Source organism: Podarcis tiliguerta, assembly GCF_965153285.1.
Source record: "Podarcis tiliguerta genome assembly, chromosome: 5".
Classification (NCBI taxonomy): Eukaryota; Metazoa; Chordata; class Lepidosauria; order Squamata; family Lacertidae; genus Podarcis; species Podarcis tiliguerta.
This window is the reverse complement of record NC_139538.1, coordinates 59791577-59814645: the sequence shown is the minus strand read 5'-3', so window position 1 is coordinate 59814645 and position 23069 is coordinate 59791577. Positions and strand designations below refer to the sequence as shown.

Here is a 23069-nt window from a genome sequence, read left to right as displayed (position 1 = left end):
AGCATCAGACAGCAAAAAGAAAAAGAACAAAGGACAATAGTTCCAACTTCACGGAACACAGTAACACAAACATCCTGTCTCCATCACTTCCCACTCTGTGGAGTCAAAACACACCCTGTCATGTGATGGACAAAAATCCCATGACTGCAATCATGGAGCAGGAATTCTAACATATGAAAGAGGTTGGCCTGAGATCCTGGAGAGCAGCTGCTAAAACTGGGCTAGCTGTACATCCAGTGTATTTTCACAAATTGTCCAATCTGCTATAAAACTTATTCCTGTTTCTGTGTTTTGCTGATAACAGCCGAGGAAGCAATGAACAAGGTCTCCTACAAGAGAGTAAATTTTAGTGGTTGTGAGGCAGCCAGGACGAGGAAGTCAGTTCCCCACCCTCCCCATCATGCCCACCCCCTCCCTAGGGTCCTCCTACATATATCTTAGATATGTGTACACATAAAAGCCTTCTTCCAGTATAAAACAAACACTTGGCTGCCTTTGCACATCATGGTAAACCATGGCTCCCATTTCAAGTGGGCGCAACAGACCATGATCTCTGGCCTAGAGTTACATATGAATTGGAGACTGTGGTTGGATTCACTGCAAGCAAATCATGATATGAAGCCAAGGTTTGTTATTGGCTTACCAATTGTGGTTTATCTGAAGGGAAACAAACCATGGCCTCAGGTTTAGAAGTAATGCTAAGCCAGGAGTTGTGGTTTGATACTCTGCTAGGTGAGGAGCAAAGTGGGAGAGATCTCTGCATTCACAGCAAACCATGGTTTACTGTGATGAGATGACCTGGTTCCGCTTCCAAGAGGTTCAAAGCAATAAGAATTCTGGAAGAGCCCAGGTTTGTAACAAATCTAGGCAAATATTTGAATGCTAGCATTTGGTACCATGGACAAACAAGACACCCAATTAAAGAAAACCGTTTCCTAACCAAAAGGTTCATTTCACAACTTGGCAACTCCCATTAGGGTACTTTCTGAGAAAAGTCAAATGACTTGGGGCTTTATTGTTGTCTTGAACAAAAACTGCAGAACCTCTGAAGGTCCATATTGTGCTGTCAAATGCCAATTTTGAACTTCAGCATTCCACTGCTCTTCAGAGAGGAAGATTGCAAAAGAGCAACAAAAGAACCCCAAAAGAGCAAAAAGAGGAAGATGGCTGCATGACTAGCCCTTTTATAGAGTCTGCTAGGGTCACACCCATCTACCTGGTCACATACACAGGGAGGATGTCCCAGAACAGGTATGACAGGAAGTCCTCCCTGTCTGGAGCAACATTCCCCTGTGTGTCCACTCTAGGAAACAGGAAATGTTGTATTTGACTGCTTCAGTGAATGATACATCCCACAAAAACTACTGGAGATTTATATAGCTTGGAATTTGAAGATACAGTAGTATATCCCAATGGTGTTTATCAAACGGGATGATACATTTTAAGCTTTATTTACTTGATGTACCAAAAGAATTCTGATTTCACTTTGAAGTACTTTTGCAGGGTTAACATCTGATGTAATGCCTGGTATAATGGACACACATCATGCACCCAGGATTCCGTGACTATAAGAAAATGTCTGTTGTGCTTGAATTGCATTAAATGAATGAAGTCCAAATTGCTAACTCCAAAACAATTGGAGCAGCTGGAAAAAAAAGAATAATGAGATATTCACCCTGATTCAAAGGAGATGCCACATTCTCTGAAATTTTTTCGAATCTTTTTGGACTCTGTGCACATCAGAGACCTTTGGAGTTTGGCCAAGACTGAAATGTACCTCCATTGAAATCACGGGATGGTTTGCTATTGAGTTCAGTGGAAGGTGACTTTCACCTATTGTCAACAATCCTGTGGCCAGTTACATGTGGATAACTTACTTTCAGAAGGAAACGATAGGTTTCTAACTTGGCCTGCAACCAAGTCATAATCTATTTTAGTTTAGTGCAACCCCCTTGCCCCCAAACAGATTTATTTTTAGATTTCAGGGAAGACTTTTGTGTGCAGATTCTAAAGGGATTCTATAATACTGTCACCTTCTAATCTTCTTAGGATCATGGATTGCCGTGGACAGGATGCAGGATATACATGCTATGCATTCTTCATAAGCAAGGTCCTGATTTTGTCTTAAGGTAACCAGGATGCTTGTTAATACTTCATTTGATAGGATTGTGCGGCAAATGTGGAAAAGAGCCATTTAAGAATAAGCATAGCTAGCTGTTCATAGCTAGACACCCAGTAAATATTTCCCACGGATTAAAGTACTAATTAATATTACTATATCTGCAGAGCCTCAAGTGCAAAAAACCCCAAAGCAAAACAGTCTGTTGATGCAATCAGCTTAGTCCATTTGAAACATCTCTCTTAGGCAATGGCTATAATTAATGAGCCTTCATCATGTGCTCATCCTTTGCATCAGGTCAAGCTGTAAGATACACTTCTGTTGGAATTAAATTGACCAATCTGCACTGACCAAAATGCTAATATTTCTGATCCCCTGTTAGCTAACTGGCCACGATGTGTATTTCATTTGAGCAAAATCAGGAGGGCAAACAAGGCTTGCAAACATAAGAGTTAAAGTACAATGAGTTAAACAGCTGCCGCTTGCAAATAGTAGAACACCACCATGGTGACCAAGCTAACAATCAGAGTCAAAGGTCACAATAAAAGAGGTGTGTATGTGTGTGTCAGCCAGGCAATTTGGCAGCAAAGGGTAAGGAGGATAAATAGGTCCCGAATCATTGTTTCACATAGGGTTACATACAAAAAAACAAAACAAGGTAGAATTATTCCAAGTACAGTAGTAGTTTTTATAGGCCTGTATAGACCATTTGTTATGTTGCGATGAGCCTGCACACTTGCCTCTTGCTGCATTAGCTATTTCTAGTAATATGGATGCAATGGAATGTTTCCATTTAGGGAAAAGATGACTAAGAACTTCCTTTTTGCTGCAAGATGGCAGGTCCTTCTTGGTACATAAAATCTGCTCATATCCACACCACACACTCGTGAATTGCCTGGGTGACGGTATCAACCTCAATGAATGTTAATGTCAGTAATGCCTTTCCTGGATCCTCTTAGGGCATGTTTAGTTAGCTGTAATGGCCATAAAGGTTGGAACAATAAATATAAACTATAGTATATTTAGCCTGCTTAGATAGGAATAACAGAAATTAGTATGGCAATATCTTCAACTTTGGGTCCACAAATGTTGCTGGCCTACAACTCCCATCATCTCTGACCATTGGCTATGCTGGCTATGGATGATGGGAGTTGTAGTCCACAGCATCCAAAGCGCTACAGATTCTCCAGTCCTGTTTTAAGCGTACCAACACAGAAAATTAGGTTTACTTAACCCTTTTATGCTAGAAATAAGCACTTTACTAATCTAATATTGTGGCAAAAATGGATAGAGCCACTCTACAAGTCAACGTAACCATTCCTTGGCTGTTCCATCATAGCCATTTTTTAAAAACCTCTCCACCATTGCACCTGGAGTTATTGTAAGATATCCTCCTACAGTGAGAGAGTTCTTGCAAAACCTGGACTCTGACAGTGCTGACAGGGGAAGTTTCCACACAGAGAAACCAAGGAGAAGAAAATAAAACAGCAGTTGTTTAATAACCTCATGCTATCACCGGTAACACACGGAGCACCCAGGTTACGACAGCCCTATTCAGACACTCATAATGGGCCTTAAATAAACAGGCAAGGAGAGGGGAACATGCATGAGTGCTCTACATCTGCCCTTTCTTCCCCATTGGTCTTTGCATCTTCAAGGATGACTTGTCTACAGCAAGGAAGCATCCTGTACTTGTGGAGGCCTCTGTGCATTTTGGAACCCTGATTTTCCTTGGGGGTGCAGTTAAGAGTGCTTCTGCATGATGAATGCCTGAACAATGCTACTGAGAAAGGCAAATGTGTCCGTCCGTCTCCCCCCCCCACCCCAATCAGGAAAAAAAGGACATTGCCATATTTCAGAATGACCTTGCTTTACGCTGCTCAGTGCAGTGCAGAGAAAAGAAGAAATGTGATGGAATAAAGCCCAAATTCTTTGGAAGGAGGGGACAATAGGAAAATAAGCCAGTTCTCTCTACAGAATAGGTCTACAGAATATACTTCTGCTAGGAAGCTAGCAAGAAATCCAGACGAAAAATGCCACAGCTATGAATGAGATTTGACCTGTCATTCTTGCTTAGATGTGTCAAAGCAAAGAAATTGTCAGCGTTGGGTGGGGGTGAGGGGGGTGGGGGTGTCTGCTGAAGGAAGGGGTTTATGTGGAATTCACAAAGAGAAGAGAAGATATCTAAGACACGAACATATGTCCAACCAGTAAATTACATGACAGCCTAATGCAATGACAAACAAGAACAGGTCACTTTTAAGAGAATGATTAATACACGAGATTACTGTGCATGCACACTTATCTGAAAGCAAACCTTGTAGCTGGGTGTGAACCCCTGGCAAGTCAGCTCCTATCTCTGCCATACAACAGCTACAAGAATAATTATAATAATTAATAGAGAGAGGTGATAAAGTTAACAATTGCCCACCTGTATCATGGCGAACCACAATGTCCTTATTTCGTTTTTCACACCTACCACCTTTCCATAGTGATTACAGTCTACCAAAGACCTATTTTCAGCTTACCCTGAGCTTGCTGTTTGTTTAATGTCAGGGTGTCAGGTGACTGACAGAACCTACAGCGCTCAAAAGAATTAGAGTCAGTTTATTGCCGCTAGTACAGCAGAAAACAAGAGTGTGTTTAAAATGAACAGGCCTTACCATTTGCTATATAAAAGATTCCCCCCCCCCCCAACCCCAACCCCGAGGTTCACCAAAGGGATGACTTTTCAGATGTCAGTGCTCACCAATAAATCAGAAGTGGGCTGTGCTGGTCCTTGTGCCGGCAGGCGTTCAATTGGGGTGGAGACAGGACTTGGCTAATAAACACATCCATCCTCTCTGTCAGTTAATGCCAACTCTTAGTGGCTTGGTTTGCATATATTGCTAAGCCATGGTTTATTAAGCTATGGTTTTTTAAACCATGGCTTAACTGCCCAGCAGCTTAACTATAGTTTGTTTACTGCCAACAAACCATGATCTTAAACCATGGCCTGCCATTGGTTTATGAAACTTGCTTTGCTTTGATTATAGTGTTACGTGCAAACCCAGAACTCACCCTTAACCATGGTTGCCCACCTCAACCAAGATGTTTACCAAGCTATAAAGTCATGAGTAACTAGAAAACATGCCAAATCTTGGAAAAACCTTGTTTGATTGTTTGTGGGACCAATCGCGGTTAACATTTGCTTTGTTAATAAAATCATGAGTTAAGAAAACCATAGCATAGTTAGTGTTATGTGTGAAGCAGGCCATTGAAAAAGAGAAAATATCATCCACACAGGTGGTTAAGTACCTCTTGAAGGTCAGAAACATACACATGGCTCCAGTAGACAACATTCAGTAATTAGCATCACATCTTTTCACCATTAAGATAACAGTGAAAATATGGCCAGGGGAGAATACTGGGGGCATGCTAAGCTTCACTCTCAGTTCATGTGGGTTAATCAATAGATGCCCAATAGACATCTCCTGTGTGCCCTTCTCAACTCAGTTCTGTCTGAGAATGTGACCAGGAGTCCTCTCTGCAGAAACCATTTAAAACCATTGTCCTTGAGAGCAAGTGCAGTACTAGGAGGTCTGTTCAGTTCTGTTTGCCTTGCTATGTAGTCTCTCATTTCTTTATGAAGAAGTAGAATCTACCAGGTGAGAGCTGGGAGGGTGCACCAACTTTTGTGTGCCACAAGGGTTAAGACGCACCTCCGATAGAGGCTTTCTTCCACTTTTCCTCTCTGTTGTCTTTCTTTAGTGTGTTTGTTTTGTTTTCTCCTTTTTATATGTTTATTTATATTTGTTTGGCTCTTATTGTATTATATGTTGAAAAGTTTCCATTAAAAAAACTGAACAAAACATGAAGAAGCAGAGTCTAGAGATCCCAGCAAAGTCTCAAAATAATGGGTAGCCTTGGAAGGACTTGCCAGAAAGATGGCAAATTCATGTACGACATGAGCGGAAAGGCTAGCGCTTTGTGGGTTGTAAATCCTCTTGTTGCATCCTCAAATGAGGGCAATTTCCACAAGTGACCCTGAACTTCAATTTTGAATGTACATAAATCAAATAAAAATAACAGAATTGATTAGAACATACATATGCCTTAACAACGATGGCTTTCTCTTTCCTTCTATATCTTATTTAAGTGCATTGGCAACCTTTAAGAAAGATGCAATTTTATTTGAGAAACATTTCTCAACTTGTGCTCCAATTTTGGGAGTGAAAACCAAGGTTCAAATGAAATTGGTTCAAGGTTCAAGGAGAAGAATAACATCTGGGCTGGATGTGAAGAATCCTTAGGTAGATGCTAATCTTGATCCACATAGCACCAAGCAGTTGAAGAGTCTCCTTGCAATCAAACAGCAACATGCTGGAAAGTTTAGATACAATTTTGATGGTTTTCCTGATACAAAAGTTAACGGCCACTAGCACAGGGCTTACTTCATGTGTTAATTTAATTACTTGATTGTGTATTAATGACCACGAAGTATTGCCTTAAGAACTGTTGATGAGACAGGTACAAATCACATATAATTTCCAAATTACTGTTAGAAGGTAAAAAATGTGAAAAAAGATGAACATTGTTGTTAGCCTAAAAAGCATGGTTTCAATGATAACTAAAATTTAAAAGACAAGAACTGACTTTTTGTTGTGGTCCCCCCCCCCCCAATGAAGCTATAACTTTTTTCAAATTATGTCTCCCAAACCTAAAAAGAGTGAGCACTTTGTACAACATCTACGGAATATGGAGCACAGCAGTAAGAATGGATAGAGCCTGAAGTTAAGAGCTTTTGATGGTCATTGATTACAATACAGTTTATAATGTGTTTCACTTTTAAATTCTCCAGGAAGAATAACAATGACTAATAATAATAATAATAATAATAATATAATAATACAACCCCCTTTTCCTCCTGAGAGCTAGAAACAGAAGAAAACTTTAAAAAATGTATTTCTTACATGCAGGCCTAGGGACCTGCAATTCTATCCCAACCCCAAAAGAATCCTAGTATTCAATTGCAATGTTCAATAAGAACAGACATCTGGAAACATACTTCATTTCTGCTCCCTGTTAGATAATGATTCTCGACTAAAGTTTTTTCATTGCTAAGAAGGGTTAAAGATGCCAGTAACTATTTCAGCAATAAACAGAACAAGAAAGAAAGCACAGTATAACAAAAGCATCACTTTAGGATTCACAGGAGAAACAAACCAGTACAAATATGTAATAATATTACTACTGGGAAGCACAACATATATACTGTAGTTATGGACACTGTTTTCAGGGGATTTACAGGGGGTGGCAGCTATTTTCAAAATCAAAGCAAGACTGTTGCACATGAGTACAGAATTTTTTCTTGTAAGCATAGTGAAGATTCTAAGCAGAAATAGGAAAACAGATGAACTCTACCGTTGCTCTGTGCAGGCCCATATCATGAGCTCCTATATTAGTACCTGAAAAACACAGACTCCCTCTCTGCCCTGATTTTTGTAGTGTTGGTCATTCTGCTAGTTTTGGGAAATAATATACATATTTTATACAAAATAATTTGCACACCACCTTTTGGCCTTCAAAGTGCCCCTGGGGAAGTTCTAACAATATATAGCATATTTTAAACGTTGAAATGCTGCATATGCAGTAATTGAGCCAAATTTTCATTGCAATTGTATACATGTCTACTCAAAAGTAAGCCCTATTGTGCTCAATGGGACTTACTCTGAGCGAAGTGTCTAGAGGACTGTAGCCTTAAAACCCTGTTGACTTTGCTGGGGAAAAGCTAAGAATGTGCTAAAGCCTGCTATCAAAACCAGCAGGTTTCAAAGTGCTTCGATTGTGCTTATTGCATCTGAAGGATTATAGTAAAAAGATCATCTTTAAATTGCCTTAAACAACGTATAAAACTTGAATCCTAAACGGCAGCTCCCAAACCAAGAAAATGAATGGATAACCTCAAAAATTGCAAGTGGGTTTTTATGAATTAGTTTTCAAAACACTTCTCTCCTTCCCTCTCCCATTGCTTGCCAAAAGTCTAGGCGCGCCATCATCTCTTTTTATTCAGGTCCCAGCGTATTTACTGCCTCCTGTACCTAAACAAGTCATCTTGACTCTTCTTGTCAGACCACTGGCACTTCATCACAGCAGTGTCATGGCTCTCTGGCTCCAGGACCACCACTAACACGGGAAAGCCAAATTCATCACGAGGGTGTGCAGTGTTCAAAGCTGTCACGCCTGCCCTGACGGATGACTTCTTGAGGGTAAGTGATATGAATTTACAGCTTGTATCGCATTCTTGAAACCAAAACGCAAGTCAGGGGGAATGCAACTTTCTTCAGGGTACATTTTCTGCCGCAAAGAAATTTAAGAGCGCTACCATTTCTGGATGGGGTGACTGAGAATTATCCAAGCATTCACTTCTTTTGCTCTGTTGGTTTATATACCTGTGATCATTTTGAGCGTATTTACAAGTGCCTTACAAATGTTTCAAATAAATAATGTGCCTTCCATAATTAGTAAGGCAAACCCGTTTGCTGCTGAAACCATACTTTATCCATCTTTAATGGCCAACGGAGGTGATTACAATGTGTTAAGAAGCAACTCAGTCATTGACACATTTTCTCTTTTCAGTTTAGTATTTCATTTACTTAGCTGGCAAAAGGATGTAGACTGACAAGGAACCAAAATACCCATTGCTTTGAAGCCCATTGAATTCGATGGGTCATATTTCCAGGTAAGTGGGGTTAAGATTGCTGTCGCGATTCCTGCTCAGACCACCACAACAGAGGCTCTTATCTGAGAGGAAGGACGAGAGCTTCCTCATCCAGAGCAGCTGTATCTTGGGGGAGGGAATTACTGACATCTTTCAGCCTCTGTTCCCCTGACTTAACCCACCTCATGCCATCCTCCAGTTCCCCCTCCTTGTCCATCTCAGTCTGGCACGCTGAGATGTCAGCCTGGCGACGTCTCAGGACTCATGACAACTGCAGTCTTAATCCCTTGTGCACATTTGCCTTACTTAAGAAATGCATTTCAGTCACATTTCTTTCTTCTGCCCGGTAAAGCCAAGCCCTTAGAACAGGGGTAGGCAACCTAAGGCTCAGGGGTCGGGTGCGGCCCAATCACCTTCTCAATCTGGCCTGCGGACGGTCCGGGAATCAGCATGTTTTTACATGAGTAGAATGTGTCCTTTTATTTAAACTGCATCTCTGGGTTATTTGTGGGTGTTTTTACATGAGTAGAAGGTGTGCTTTTATTTAAAATGCATCTCTGATTTATTTGTGGGGCATAGGAATTCGTTCATTTCCCCCCCAAAAATATAGTCCGGCCCACCACATGGTCTGAGGGATGGTGGACCGGCCCACAGCTGAAAAAGGTTGCTGACTCCTGCCTTAGAACATGGTGGCTTTTCCATAAACTTACAGGGCACTCGCCTTCCTTTGCATCCCAAAATGTACTTGGCACACTTGATTCTCTCGCTACACTTTGTTACGTAATCACTGTTTTATGGACTGTCCCCTGTTCGTGATTTATTCCTTTTTATATAGTTTGGACAGAGTCCTCTCACCCCATAATGTGAACAAACTCTGCACACTCTTGCCTTCAATTCCAAAAAAGCTTATGGTGACAAAGATGCCTCTACATGACGGATTATTCTGAACTCATGCACCCAAGCTTTTTGCAGTGTCCATTCAATGTGGTCCTCATCAAAACACCACCCCATATCCTCTCACCTATTTACCATTTCTGTGTTCCTGCTTTTATTTCCTGTTGTTTAGAAAAAGGATTAATGCAACTTTTCCTCCCAACTCCCCCAAACTCTGGAGTGGAGTTTGCTTCTGATGAGTGAGTCTTCTCCTATTTGCAAGGGAGCGGGTGGCGCTGTGGTCTAAAGCACTAAGCCTCTTGGGCTTGCCGATCGGAAGGTCAGCGGTTCGAATCTGTGCGGCGGGGTGAGCTCCTGTTGCTCTGTCCCAGCTTCTGCCAACCTAGCAGTTCGAAAGCATACCAGCGCGAGTAGATAAATAGGTACCGCTGTGGCGGGAAGGTAAATGGTGTTTCTGTGTGCTCTGGCACTTGTCACTGTGTCCTATTGCACCAGAAACAGTTTAGTCATGCTGGCCACATAATCTGGAAAGCTGTCTGCAGACAAATGCCAGCTCCCTCGGCCTGAAGTGAGATGAGGGCCGCACCCCACAGTCAAGTCTGACTGGACTTCATTGTCCAGGGGTCCTTTACCTTTTTTTACCTTCTCCTGTTGGGAAGCTTTAAACAAACAAAATAAGGTGCAAATCCCTCAGTCGGTATTATTTCTAAACAGCAGGTATTTGTTTTTGTCTCTTGAGATAAAACATGTACCTGCTTTCTTCCAACTTCATTATTCTTAATGATATTTCTATGGGTGCCTTTTCACCACAAGCAGATGATGAGAACTAAGGAAGGACATAGGAAGAGGCTGCTGGATCAGACCAATGACTCATCTAGTCCATCATACTGCTCTCACAGTGGCCAATCAGATGCCTGTGGGTAACCCACCTGTGAGACTCAAGCACAAGACCACTGTCCCCCCCTGAGGTTTCCAGCAACTGCATTCAGAAGCATTACTGCCTCCAATCTTGGCAGTGGTGTGTATGTTGGGGATTGGTATGGTAGGGACTGAGTAATGGGCCCCTAACATAGGGGAAGAATGGAGGGTTGAAGGCACGCAGAGCGGCAAGAATCCTAGCTTGGTGCTAATACAGGGCAAGTGGAGGTGGGGAAATCACAAGGACCAGGGGTCTGGGAAGGAGCAGAAGAATCAGAGCCTTGACATATGTGAAGCAGAGAGTGCATCTACAAGTTTATGCTTTGCGTGAGAGAGGCTGGCAGGAGTTCCGGTGTGTGGAGGGCAGAAGCCCAGTGAAGAGGCCTTTCTCATATCATGAGTGTGAAAGGTATAAGGGTTTCATACCCCTAAAGCTGTCCCTCATGTATTAAATCTACTTCTCTGAGGGTATATGAATACTGAGCTTATCAAAATGGAAAACAGCCTTGTGAAATTTATTAAGGTACACATTTTCACTACTGGAAGTTAGGCCATGCTAACTTAAGAAATATCAAACCTGTTCTTTAGGAAAAGCAAAGTCCTCTTTTGTGTAGATAGTATACACCTAAATATACAATGAGAGCTAATGCTATTTGGCATACATCTTCTATCTCTTATACAAAGGCCCCAAAATAACACATTTGGGCTGAAATGCTTTGAGCTATTAATAACAATTCATCCGCATAATGCGATAACTTTCTTTTTGTTGCTTCCCTTAGCTGACTAATGATTATAACCACTCTTAACGCCTTTAGAGATAGTTTCTTGTGTGCACCAGCACATGAATCCTATGTTTTTGACTACTCCACAATGAAAATCATTTTTAAAAACAACAACAACCGTATAACAGAAAACACTTAAAAATATAAGCCTGTCATTCATACAAATAATGGATTGCCTAAGTTCTCTTGCAAAAATATCTATTATATGGAAATTGAGTTAGCTGTTCTCCAAAAACAAGTTACAGATAAAATCTCTTCTATTTGGAAGTTAGGAAAAATTTGGAAGGAGGGGGGGATGTTGATAGGCAGAGATATATTCAACACAAGGTGTTTAAGGGTACATTGTTACTTTTATAATCTTAAAGAACTACCAGTCTATTACTACTTAAACTAAAACTGAAGTAAAATTATAATCCTAACATTAAATCCTCTATTAATGTGCAATTGGCTCTGAATTCTCATTAGACAAGAGTAATTACCCCAAACACTTTCACTTCATTGCAAGAGTTCCACAGTTCACACTTCAAGATTGGTGCAATGTAGGATATTTTTGCCCCCTTTAGGTAGGTATCATAGCAGAAACCTTTATTTCGGGGAAAATCACACGCCTGTAGTTCTATAACAGTTGAACATAAACATGAGAAAATCCATGCTGGTAAGCAAATTTAAAGAAAGGAGAGCTGTAAGACTTTTAGACGATTAACAGTATCCATATAAAACATTCTGGCCTTAATCCAGAGAAAACTGAAACTACAGGACTGGATACAGTTTCTTTTGCATTCCCAACAACACAAACTTTACAATGAATGGCATTCTAGTTCTCACTTACCAGATTTCCAAAGTGTGCTTAGAGTTAGGATGTTAATTAAATAAACCACTTGCATACATATCTTACCTGGGAGGAAACGAAATGTCCAGTTCATATAATTTGTCTTTAAAGACTGACAGCTCTTTGTCAAATTCCAAAAGCTAATGGGGGAAAAAAGAAACCAGAATTAAAACAAGTAAACAAATAAACCCTTGTTTTCTTCAAAAAAGGTAATTGCTGAGTACATTTTAAGCTGCAATACTTACACCGCGATAGGTTTCAAGCTATTGTTAATGTTTTGCTTTATGAAGCTGTTTTGTGATTTTATTATACACTGCTTTGGGGAATTGTCATGAAAAATGTAAATTTCAAAACAAAATAAATGAAGAAAGGAAAACTTGATGCTGGATTAAAAGTATTGTGAACAGGTCTATTATTATTATTATTATTATTATTATTATTATTATTATTATTATTATTAGAAACAGCAATGAGCATTAAAAACACACAATATGAATTTCTTATGAATGCTCAGAAAGTGTTCAACTTTGCTATTATACTAGGGGCACACCATTGGGGAATTTGCTCCTTTCAAAGATTAGCTCATTGTTAAAGAAGCACTAATTTTACTTTTTTGGAGGTAAAACTAATTAGCTGTTCAGAATATTAATATATAGCAAATTAAGATGCTAACCACTCAACAAAATATGCTCATATGGTGGTAATATTAGCTGCTGTACTCTTCTGCCTAGAAAAGAAGTTATGACAAAAACATAAAAACAAGAACCCAAACTGTCATCTTAAAATTTACCTGCAAAATAAAACCAAACCACAAGGCTATGCAGAACAGCCCCATTTGACCACAAAAGCAAGCAGTATTCCTATTCAGCTATTCTGAGGCAGTCACAATATTATTTATGTATCACTTGATACAACACATGATTATTTATAGAGTTGTGTTCCTAGGCGGCAGCAGTGAAGACACAATACTAGAGACAGATATTAAGCCAGCTTTAATGTACCGAAAGAAGCGTATGAACCCCCGGACAAAGTTTTCCCCCTGCAGATTGCCACAAAGAAAGGAAGTGTGTAGCTTAACATTGTGCTCCAAAGCCAAAAAACAAACACCCTCCTCATAAAAGCACAATACTAGTAGTCTATATTTCAAAACAGGAACTATCCTGATGGGCATAAAAAAATAATAATCTTCATCCAAGAACCAAGACCAGCGTCGAGTCCGACGTGCAAATGAACCTATAGTGCTACCGATCCATTGCTGTAAATGCCACTTTCGGTTTTGACAAGCATACCATCAAAAATAGCTCTCCTTATAGAGCCTGTGTGTTTACTCCCTGTTCATTAATCATGTCCCAACTCACAGCTGTGCTGATACCATTGTATGAATGGCAGAGGTTCCGAATGAAATTAGATTGTGTTCTTCTTTCCCCTCCGCTCTGTCATAAATCATTCCTGAAATGTGCAATTAGCAGCTACTTGTACACATTAATTATCTGTGTGAAAAGCAGATACCTGAACCACCTGCACAACTGATTAGCTACCCTCCCTGTGGCCCACCCATTTTGTCTACAATCTCTGCAGTGCCACCAACCACCTATCGAGGCGGATTTTTGTCGGTGTACGAATATGGGCCCACAGGAGCATAAAATGCCACTCCTTCCTTTCTTGCATAGCTCATGCCAAGGAGAAAAAAAACAGAGAAGTGGTTTAAGATGCTTTATATTAAAAAAAACAACAACCCTCATTGCAAATGTATGCAAATTATGAGAACTTTAAGGCAAGCAATCTACATCCAAAAGCAGTGTAAGAGTTGTCTAGGCCCTGAGGTGCCATAAAGGCCACGTGGACTTTGATCATGGGACTTTGGAATAAAACAAACAAGTCACTCTAGAAGATGATCACACAATGGTCTGGTTTACATGCACCAGCTCATGGATTAGCACAGAGACACGAGCCTCAAGCTCCTGAGGAGATTGCAACTGCTTTACTCCTCCCTTGTTTGAACCTGGGTTCATGGCTTAGTTCAGGCTTCCTCAACCTAGGCCCTCCAGATGTTTTGAGACTACAATTCCCAGCATCCCTGACCACTGGTCCTGCTAGCTAGGGATTATGGGAGTTGTAGGCCAAAAACATCTGGAGGGCCGAGGTTGAGGAAGCCTGGCTTAGTTCTCCCCAGACTAGCCCCAAGCCGATACCAAGGTTTGTTCTTAGTTTACAGCTCTTGGTTACTCTGGAAATAGCTCAGCCATGCCATGCCTTAGGGTGGCACAGCAGCAAAATGACTGGGGAGGCGCAAAGCGGCCCCAATAGTAAATCCACTACAAGTCTCTGGCACAATTTTGTTTAGGCAAGCCTACTCAGATATGGTAAGGGACGCGGGTGGCGCTGTGGGTTAAAGCCTCAGTGCCTAGAGCTTGCCGATCGAAAGGTCGGCGGTTCGAATCCCCGCGGCGGGGTGCGCTCCCGCTGTTCGGTCCCAGCGCCTGCCAACCTAGCAGTTCGAAAGCACTCCCGGGTGCAAGTAGATAAATAGGGACCGCTTACTAGCGGGAAGGTAAACGGCGTTTCCGTGTGCGGCTCTGGCTCGCCAGAGCAGCGATGTCACACTGGCCACGTGACCCGGAAGTGTCTTCGGACAGCGCTGGCCCTTGGCCTCTTTGAGTGAGATGGGCGCACAACCCTAGAGTCTGTCAAGACTGGCCCGTACGGGCAGGGGTACCTTTACCTTTACTCAGATATGTAGAATGTTTACTCTCTTTTCAGCTCATCACTGATTTTAATGATTATGTGAATGTTCTAAATAGCTGATAATTTTGTTTTATTCCTTTCGTAGACTGCTTTGAGGGTTTCTTTCTTTCTTTCTTTCTTTCTTTCTTTCTTTCTTTCTTTCTTACAATCGAGCAATATATAAATTGTGTGAAATAAATAATGTCCACCTTTGGACTTAGTGTGATGTGCAAACCCAGCCATTGTAAGAGTTAGGGTGAGCTGTGGGGACTGGACTCTTCTCCCCCACTCCGGCTCAAATTTCTCCCAACAACCTTAACCAGTGTTTCCACTTCACTAAGGTTTGAAACAAGTTTCCCGTGTTTCCCTCATTAGCTTTAACCATGGTTAATGTTAGTGCAGCTGTACAGTGGTACCTTGGGTTACAAACGCTTTGGGTTACCAACACTTCGGGTTACAAACTCCGCTAACCTGGAAGTAGTACCTCGGATTAAGAACTTAAATTGTGCGTTGGCGGAGTGTTGGCAGCGGGAGGCCCCATTAGTGAAAGAATGGTTTCGGGTTAAGAACGGACCTCTGGAATTAAGTTCGTAACCTGAGGTACCACTGTAGTACAAAACTGTAGTTAAGGCTAGCAGTGCAGGGAGACTCTTAGGAGAGGAGAGGTGCTGGAGACAGAGAGAGCATGCAGTCCCATCAGAGCAGCAGAACCAACAGTAGCCAGAAGTCTTAGATCTGCATCAAGTCCTCTGATTTCACAGCCCTTTCTTTGCATATGATACTCATTCTGCAAGTTTTGATTTGTGATTCATTCAACCATAGTACAGTAGATGAGCAGGTGCTACTCAATACATAGATAAATGCTTTGAGCTGGTAGACAAAGCCCTGCATATACCGCCTTGATTTTGTCCCAACAGTTTGTGAGCACTGCATAAGCCCAATGGGTGCATTTCAACCAAACACTGGATTTTAATATTCAGTTCATCTATAGAACTGGTGAACTGCTAACATGGTGTTTACATATTCACATGTATGTGAATAGCATCTATTAGCAGTTGTTTGCTACTACATTCAATGCATCTTTTGTTAATGGAAACGAAGAGTGAAATCCTGTTTGTGTCTACTCAGATGTAAGTTCACTGGGTTCAATGAGACAAGTGGGTATAGGACTACAGCCTCATGGAAGTATAGTGCAAAACTGCCTTTCAATACAATTATGATGGAGAGAAAAACTAGGCTGCAGTCCTAACCCCACTTACCTGGGAGTAAACCCCATTAAATTCTTTGGAACTCCTGAGCAAACATGGCTTAGTGTATGTTTACAAACTGACGGTTTTTAAGCATTTCTGTGAGAAATTTTTTTTATCTAAGAAGCCAAGACAAAAGAACATTTTGAGAAAGGAGGGCTGCTTGTAAAATATAAAAATGCAAAAGACAGAATAAGCAAACAATGCTTCATAGAACACAATGGTAAAGAATACTCATTGAGAATTCCAGAGGCCGGGGGGAGCTAAATAGCTGCATTGTCTTCCTAGATGAATTCAAAATATCTACAGTGTGTACATCCAGTTTGTTTTGTTATGACAATATTCAGGATCTGACAGAAAGGCCAGGGCCTAGATAAGGGTTAACGGTGGTTCAGACACTTCGCTCCCAGCTCTTTCCCCAGTAACAGCCGCAGACATTTCTGACATTTTTATGTACTGTGGGTGGTTGCTTGCTTAGTTATGTGCTGTGTATTGCAGAGGAGCTATTGATATTGTTGTGACACAGATGACAGATAACAGGAACACAATTGTGCTGGCAGCCTCCTGTAGCCTCTCCCAACTCTTTAAGGAGCGGGGACATCCTTACAGCTGCAATGCTGGGCTTTGTAAGCAAGCGCCAGCTGCTGGAGGGACACGATAGGCATTCTTACTGTTATTATTTTGGGCAGTTCTAGTACAGAGAGAGGAACGCTCAGGCCCAGAGACCAAAGTCTATCTGTCTGGCTCTTAGGACTCTCATTGAGCTGCTCTTCCTGCTCAGCCACACACCCCTCTCCAAAGGCCAGCCGAGCGTGGGGTGGTGGTGACAAATTAAAATGTCATGTCTCGGGTTGTTAGGAAAGGGATCAAACATAAAATGAACAGCATCGTGAGGCTGTATGAAATTTATGCCACGGCCATATTTTAAGTACTGTGTGTACTCCTTCTTGCCACACAGTGCCTGTTCTCAGTAAGCCAGGAGTCATCTGTACTTTAGAACTCTAGGGCCGCTTCTCCCCATATGAACCTGCAACCATCATCCTAGGCGTTTCTTCGTAGGTCATCTCCGTGAGATGTCCGGGAGGTGGTAACATGAGAACGGGCCTTTTCTGCAGTGGCTGCCCACTTGCAGAATGCTCTTCCCAAGGAGGTTCGTCTAGTGCCTTCATTACATATCTTTAGGTGCCAGGCAAAAACACTCCTCTTCTCTCAGGTCTTTGGATAATTAAACAATCTATGTTCTCGAAGCTACCAACCTGAGTTTGAACAAACTGAGGGAGGCAGTGGAAGACAGGAGCGCCTGGCGTGCTTTGGACCATGGCGTCACCAAGAGTCGGACACGACTAAACAACTAAACAACAACATGGCCTTTTAAACTGTTTGTGTGTATGTGCGTTTATGGTTGCTGTGTTATGTATTTTTGTGTTTTTTATATTCACTGTGTTGAAGCATATTATTTATGAGGGAAGGCTGAATTATTTTGAGTGCTTTAACTCGGGGGGGAAAAGACAACTAACAGCACAACCCTATGCATGTCTACTCACAAGCAAGACCAACTGTGTTCAAGGAAAGTGTGCATTTAGTTTGCGGGGGGGGGGGAGGCGGTCCCCCCTCCAAACACTAAGAACTATAAATTATTTAGCAGGTTATGTGTTTGAAAATTTGGTTGATCTTTTTCTTTATCGCTCATGACAGAGGTTTATATATAAGAAAACAAACTCACGCACAGTGTGGGGAAAGTTACCTTTTCCTCCCACTCATGAGATTTGAGAAATGAGCCACCCTGAGGAATTGATTGGCAGTAGAAAAAAAGAAAAGAAGGACTTTCTTGGACAATGCCTAATTCATTTATGGAATTCACTGCCACAAGTTTCGGTGACGACGACCACTGGCTTAGATAATTTCAAAAGGGGATTAGACAAGTTTGCAGAGAACAAATCTCTCAATGGCTATCAGCTGTGATGGCTATAGGGTAACTCCTCATTCAGAAAGAGTATCCCTTTGAATAACATTTTTTTGGGGGAGGGGGCAATATGGGAGGGCTGGTGCCTTCCTGTTCCACCCCTTGAATCCTTGCAACCAGAGCATTAGGCTGCTATTATTAATGTACAGGTACCGTAAAACCATTTTTAAAAGCCAGCTATGTGTTATGCTGCAATGGGGGGTGGGGGTGGGGAGCTGCTTTATCTCACCACAAATAGCAATTTTGAGCACAGGAATATGAGTTCATACATCACACACCACTTGGCCCTGGACTGTGCAATATTTTCCTCACAGAAATCGCAAATGGCTTGCAGGTGAAAATCAATATATTGTTCTGTTTAGTTTACTCTTCGTAATGCCATTCTTGAGAAACAGCCCTTTCAAGCGTAATAAGGAGGCGGCGGCGGCATTGGGACAACTTAAGCAAATGCATTGCAACTTAGTGATGTAGCTCCCATGTGATGCAGGAAACAGGAAGCAGGGTACACATTCTAATACAGGGGTCAGCAACCTAAGGCCCATGGGCCGGAAGCAGCCCGCGGAGGTCATTTCACCAGCCCCTGAACTGAGCTGCCAGCTCATGCGCTGCGCTAAACCAGTGCAGCGCAGCGCAGCGACTCGCTTCTGCAGCGCCAGAAATCACGTCTGCACACGTGCAGATGCTGGAAATCACGGGTGCACACGCGATCCGGCCCAGGCAAGATAAACCTTGCTGACCCCTGTTCTAATACACGTTAATCCTATGGACTGTGACAGGCTAAGGCACATCCAAAGTTGATCCACAGAAATCAATAAAGAGTTAGCTGTGAGTAAGTTAAGTTCATTGGTTTTAGTGGGTCTACTCTTGATATAGATTAATTCAGCCTTTCTCAACCTGTGGGTCCCCAGATGTTGGACTACAACTCCCATCACCCCTAGCTAGCAAGGCCAGAGCTCAGGGATGATGGGAGTTGTAGTCCAACAACATCTGGGACCCACAGGTTGAGAACCGCTGGATTAATTGGATACAGCCCTACGAGTGTAGGTTTCAAGGTCAGTGGTCTTAATTCTATGACGTGGTGGGATGGCACATTAGTGTATGGAATTGTGCATCCTGTTGCACCCAGTGCCAAGGCATAACTTTGCAACTACTGTACAGACAGCAACAGTGGTTAGTGTCACATCCTCAGTGCCTTTGAAGGATGGATGTACTGCATGGGACAAATCATGTGTGCATTTGGAAACACAGATTGACTTGTGGGAGTTGTCTTTAAAACCTAAAGGAGGAGATACAGAGCTTCTCTACAAAGAGTACCTAAGGTTCCACTGGAGCAATGGACTTGTAGTTGTTCTTTTATGTTCCATGATTACCAGTGGTCCTTGGTGCACTGCTTACAGAGGGCTTCCATGACCATGATGACAACAGGAGAAAAACATGTACAGACAGATGTTTCCACAACATGTTGAAGAAGCAATCCACTTCTCAGTTTTAAACAGAAAAAACCAGCTTGTCTCTTTAGCAGCTACAAGGAAAACTTAAAGAAACAACAGCCCTTGGCTGCTTGCAGATTTCTCTGTCATACATGCACACAGCTTCACTGGATCATGGCCATGAAAGAAAAACACAGCAGTTGAATTTTAATCTCTCTGCAATGGTAAGAAAAAACGGTTGCCCATAAAGTAGAAGTGTACCAAAACAGCAGCTCTTTGCACAATAAAGGTTAAAGATCCATGGGCTGAGAGCCCAATAGTTCTTGGTCATATGGAGTCACACCAGCTAGTCTTTCCTTCATCACCTATCATGCCGACAAGTTACAACTATCTTAGGGCTGGAACGTGGGCTGCTTGAAAGTCTTTCTACTCTTATGAACCAAGGACAAGCTATGGACCTACCGGAGTATTTGCCTAGAATATAAATGTACACAATGATTACATTTGCATTTGAAATTAACAATCTGACATTTCAAATAGCTGGAGAAAGAACACAGTCTGAATAGTTAAAATAAGATGTGTAAATATTGCTTGCTTAGGCTCAAAGCAAAACAGCTACCCTGAAAGTGGGAGGCAGGGGGCGGAATCACTGTCCATAGGGACGCTAGTATAAGCTGCCTTGGCTAAAATCACAGAAGTATGAACCTTTTATAAGGGGGCAACTTAATTCAGTCATTGGAGTAGAACAACAGCAATTACTCATCAAGACCTACAGACCAAAGTCAGAGCATTGTTAGATCAGGAGGTGATATTAGCAGCATTTATCAAATCTATCTGCAGCAACCACCAGAGAATTCCCAGCTGCGGAAGGGAAATGAAGTTTCAGGAAGAACAAAAACACACTCAACACCACAACAACAAGAGAAGATCTGACAAAAAGTAGTCAAAGAGATTTAAAACACTGGAACGTGGACCAAAGAATTCCCTTTTTGTCATTCTTGTGTGATTCAAATATATTAGTGAATGTGTATTTCTAGTACATATCTAGTACATTCTAGTGCCAGTATTTCAATGCCCCTACTCTAGTGGATTTGCTATGCATTCATATAACCACAGCATATCAGACACTACCTTCAACACGAGGAAGGGAGGAACAACCTGAGGTTTATTCTAAGTCCAGTCAGTGTTATATCTCTACATCACACCCCATACATCATACTCCTACTGGTGCCTTGTGACACCACCCAAGCAAATGACAGCTAGCATCACTAAAGGAAAACCTGAGCATGGTAAGTTGCGTTTAGAAAGGAGCTCCAATGCATCCATTATGAGTTGCAGAGGGCATTGGAAAAAATCCTATCTCCTTGTCTCGACATTATTTTCTATAGAGTCCATTCTGTATTTAGATCCTATGGACTCACTACAGAAAATTATGTGATACGATACAGAAGTTCAACCTACGTTCTTCTCAAATCCTCTTCTATGTCCTCTCAACCCTTTGCTTTTGTGTCCTCACTGCAAACTAGTTAAGGCAGGGCTCACAGACTGACTGGCCAAGCCTGTTCTTACTTCCCAAACTAAAGATAAATTGAGTGTTAAAAATAAAAGCTACAGGAAGAGGGGGGAACCAATCAAATCTGAAGTTGCGGAAACAGAAGTCTCAAAATTCCTCTATTGCAGGCAGCTGGACTACATGATCCTTGGGGTCCCTTCCAATTCTATGAGTTTATGACAAAAATTAAGATGCAGAAATATCCCAAGTTAAATCTTCCACTTTATGATAAAGAAGAATTGACCACCGACTTTTACCTGTGCTTCCACCAAACTGCGTGGAGGTTCAGGCCCTTGAGATATGCTCTGCCCTGTGGCTTATTCTCTGAACGCGGGTGCTAGTTTGGTCATTGGATTTAGTTATTTATTTATATTTTTTCAAATAAAAGCAAAAGCAAACTGTCACAGAGCTAGATAAGTGCCTCCATATGAGCTTGTATGAGTGAGTTAGTCAGTACTATAAAATACACATGGGATGTATTAACAGAAGTCGGGGGAAGGAGACTTGCATGCTACAGGGGACACCAAACTATCAGAGATTCCTCCAGCAGTGGGAGAAGTTCCAGGAACACAGGAAGCTTATACCGAGTCAGACCATTGGTCTGTACCACTCAGTATTTATTTGCACCTAGGGTGAGGAACCTGTAGCTCTCCAGATGTTGTTGGGCTCAATTGGCAGCAGCCTCAACCACCATGATTAATGGTCAGAGATGATGGGAGCTATAGCCCCACAACATCTGCAGGAATAGATTCCTCCCTCCTTAGCCTACACTGCCTGGTAGCAGCTTTTCAGCATTCCAGACAAGGACCGTTCCTAGATCTTACCAGGAGATGCTGATGATCAGACATGGCTTCTGTTGCATGGCACTGAGCTACAGCAATTGTATGAAGGAGGACCCGCATTCCTTCATCTGCCCTCTCTTCATAAGATTCAAACCCACAGCCTCACCTTTACCAGCATAGCACTCTGACCTGTTGAGCTATTGGCCAAGGAGGGTAGCTTAGTCCTCCATTCCCACTATCTGCATTATGTGAGCTCCAAAATAATCTAGGGACTCATCCATGCATGTTTTCCCTGGATTCAAGATTGTATAATAAGGGTGGCCACAGTGCGATAGTCCACAACACTTTGTGCCATAGACAGAAAGCAGAATTCCTCTGAAAAAAATGCTGGTTCCAAGCACTGCATTCCTCTTTAAATTATTTGCTATAATCTCCTCGCAGAACGGTTCTCATTTTAAGGAGACCAACACACTGATTGTTCTAATATTCCTTTGCATTTTACCACCCATTCACCCTTTCCCCCAAATCCTAGGCAACTGTGATGCTGAGCTATCAGTTCCTTTCTCTCGTCTTAATTTACCCCTTATACATCATATTCAAGATTTTATCTGGACAGGGGCTGGATGGCGTAGTGGATAAACCTCTGCCTTTTCACCTCTGGGATCAGGGTTCAAGTCAAACCCTGATGAAATGCGTTTGATCGCCCTAATCTAGTTCTTAGTGGGCAGTATTCCCATTATCTTTAAAAGGGTCAGAGCCAAGGCCATTGGGAAGAGTGCATTGTGCTATATCTTGTCTATTGATTAATACATTTTCAGTGATGCCATTTCCTTAACCTTCATGTGCACCCATTCACACACACGCTTATCAAAGCTTCGTAAAAGGTCTTTTGCTGATTGGAAACCTCTATCTTATCTCCTCTCTCATCTGTTCTTCTTGGGATTTACTTTGAAGCATTTTTTTTTAAAAAAATATATATCAGATTTCTCCCACTTGTTTTCCTCCCCTTTAAAAATTCTTGCTAGATTCTCTTTAAAAAAGAAAGAAAAGCTGAATACCAAATTATTTTAAATTTTGGAAAGACATGTATACACTTTGTAAACAGAAGTGCTTTGCACCTTACTATAGA

The 23069-nt window shown here is 41.8% G+C and overlaps 1 protein-coding gene across 8 annotated transcripts in view; it reads right to left on the bottom strand.

Annotated features, from left to right (window-relative positions):
• Positions 1–23069, bottom strand: part of INPP5A (inositol polyphosphate-5-phosphatase A) — a 237897-nt gene that overhangs the window by 13953 nt on the left and 200875 nt on the right. For all 8 annotated transcript variants that reach the window (XR_014512061.1, XR_014512062.1, XM_083443546.1 and 5 more), the window contains one exon: positions 12309–12382. Coding sequence is in view for 6 of the 8 variants with exons in the window: in XM_083443546.1 (XP_083299672.1) it covers positions 12309–12382 (74 nt within the window). In the remaining 2 variants the exon portion in view is untranslated. The remainder of the gene's footprint in view (positions 1–12308; positions 12383–23069) is intronic.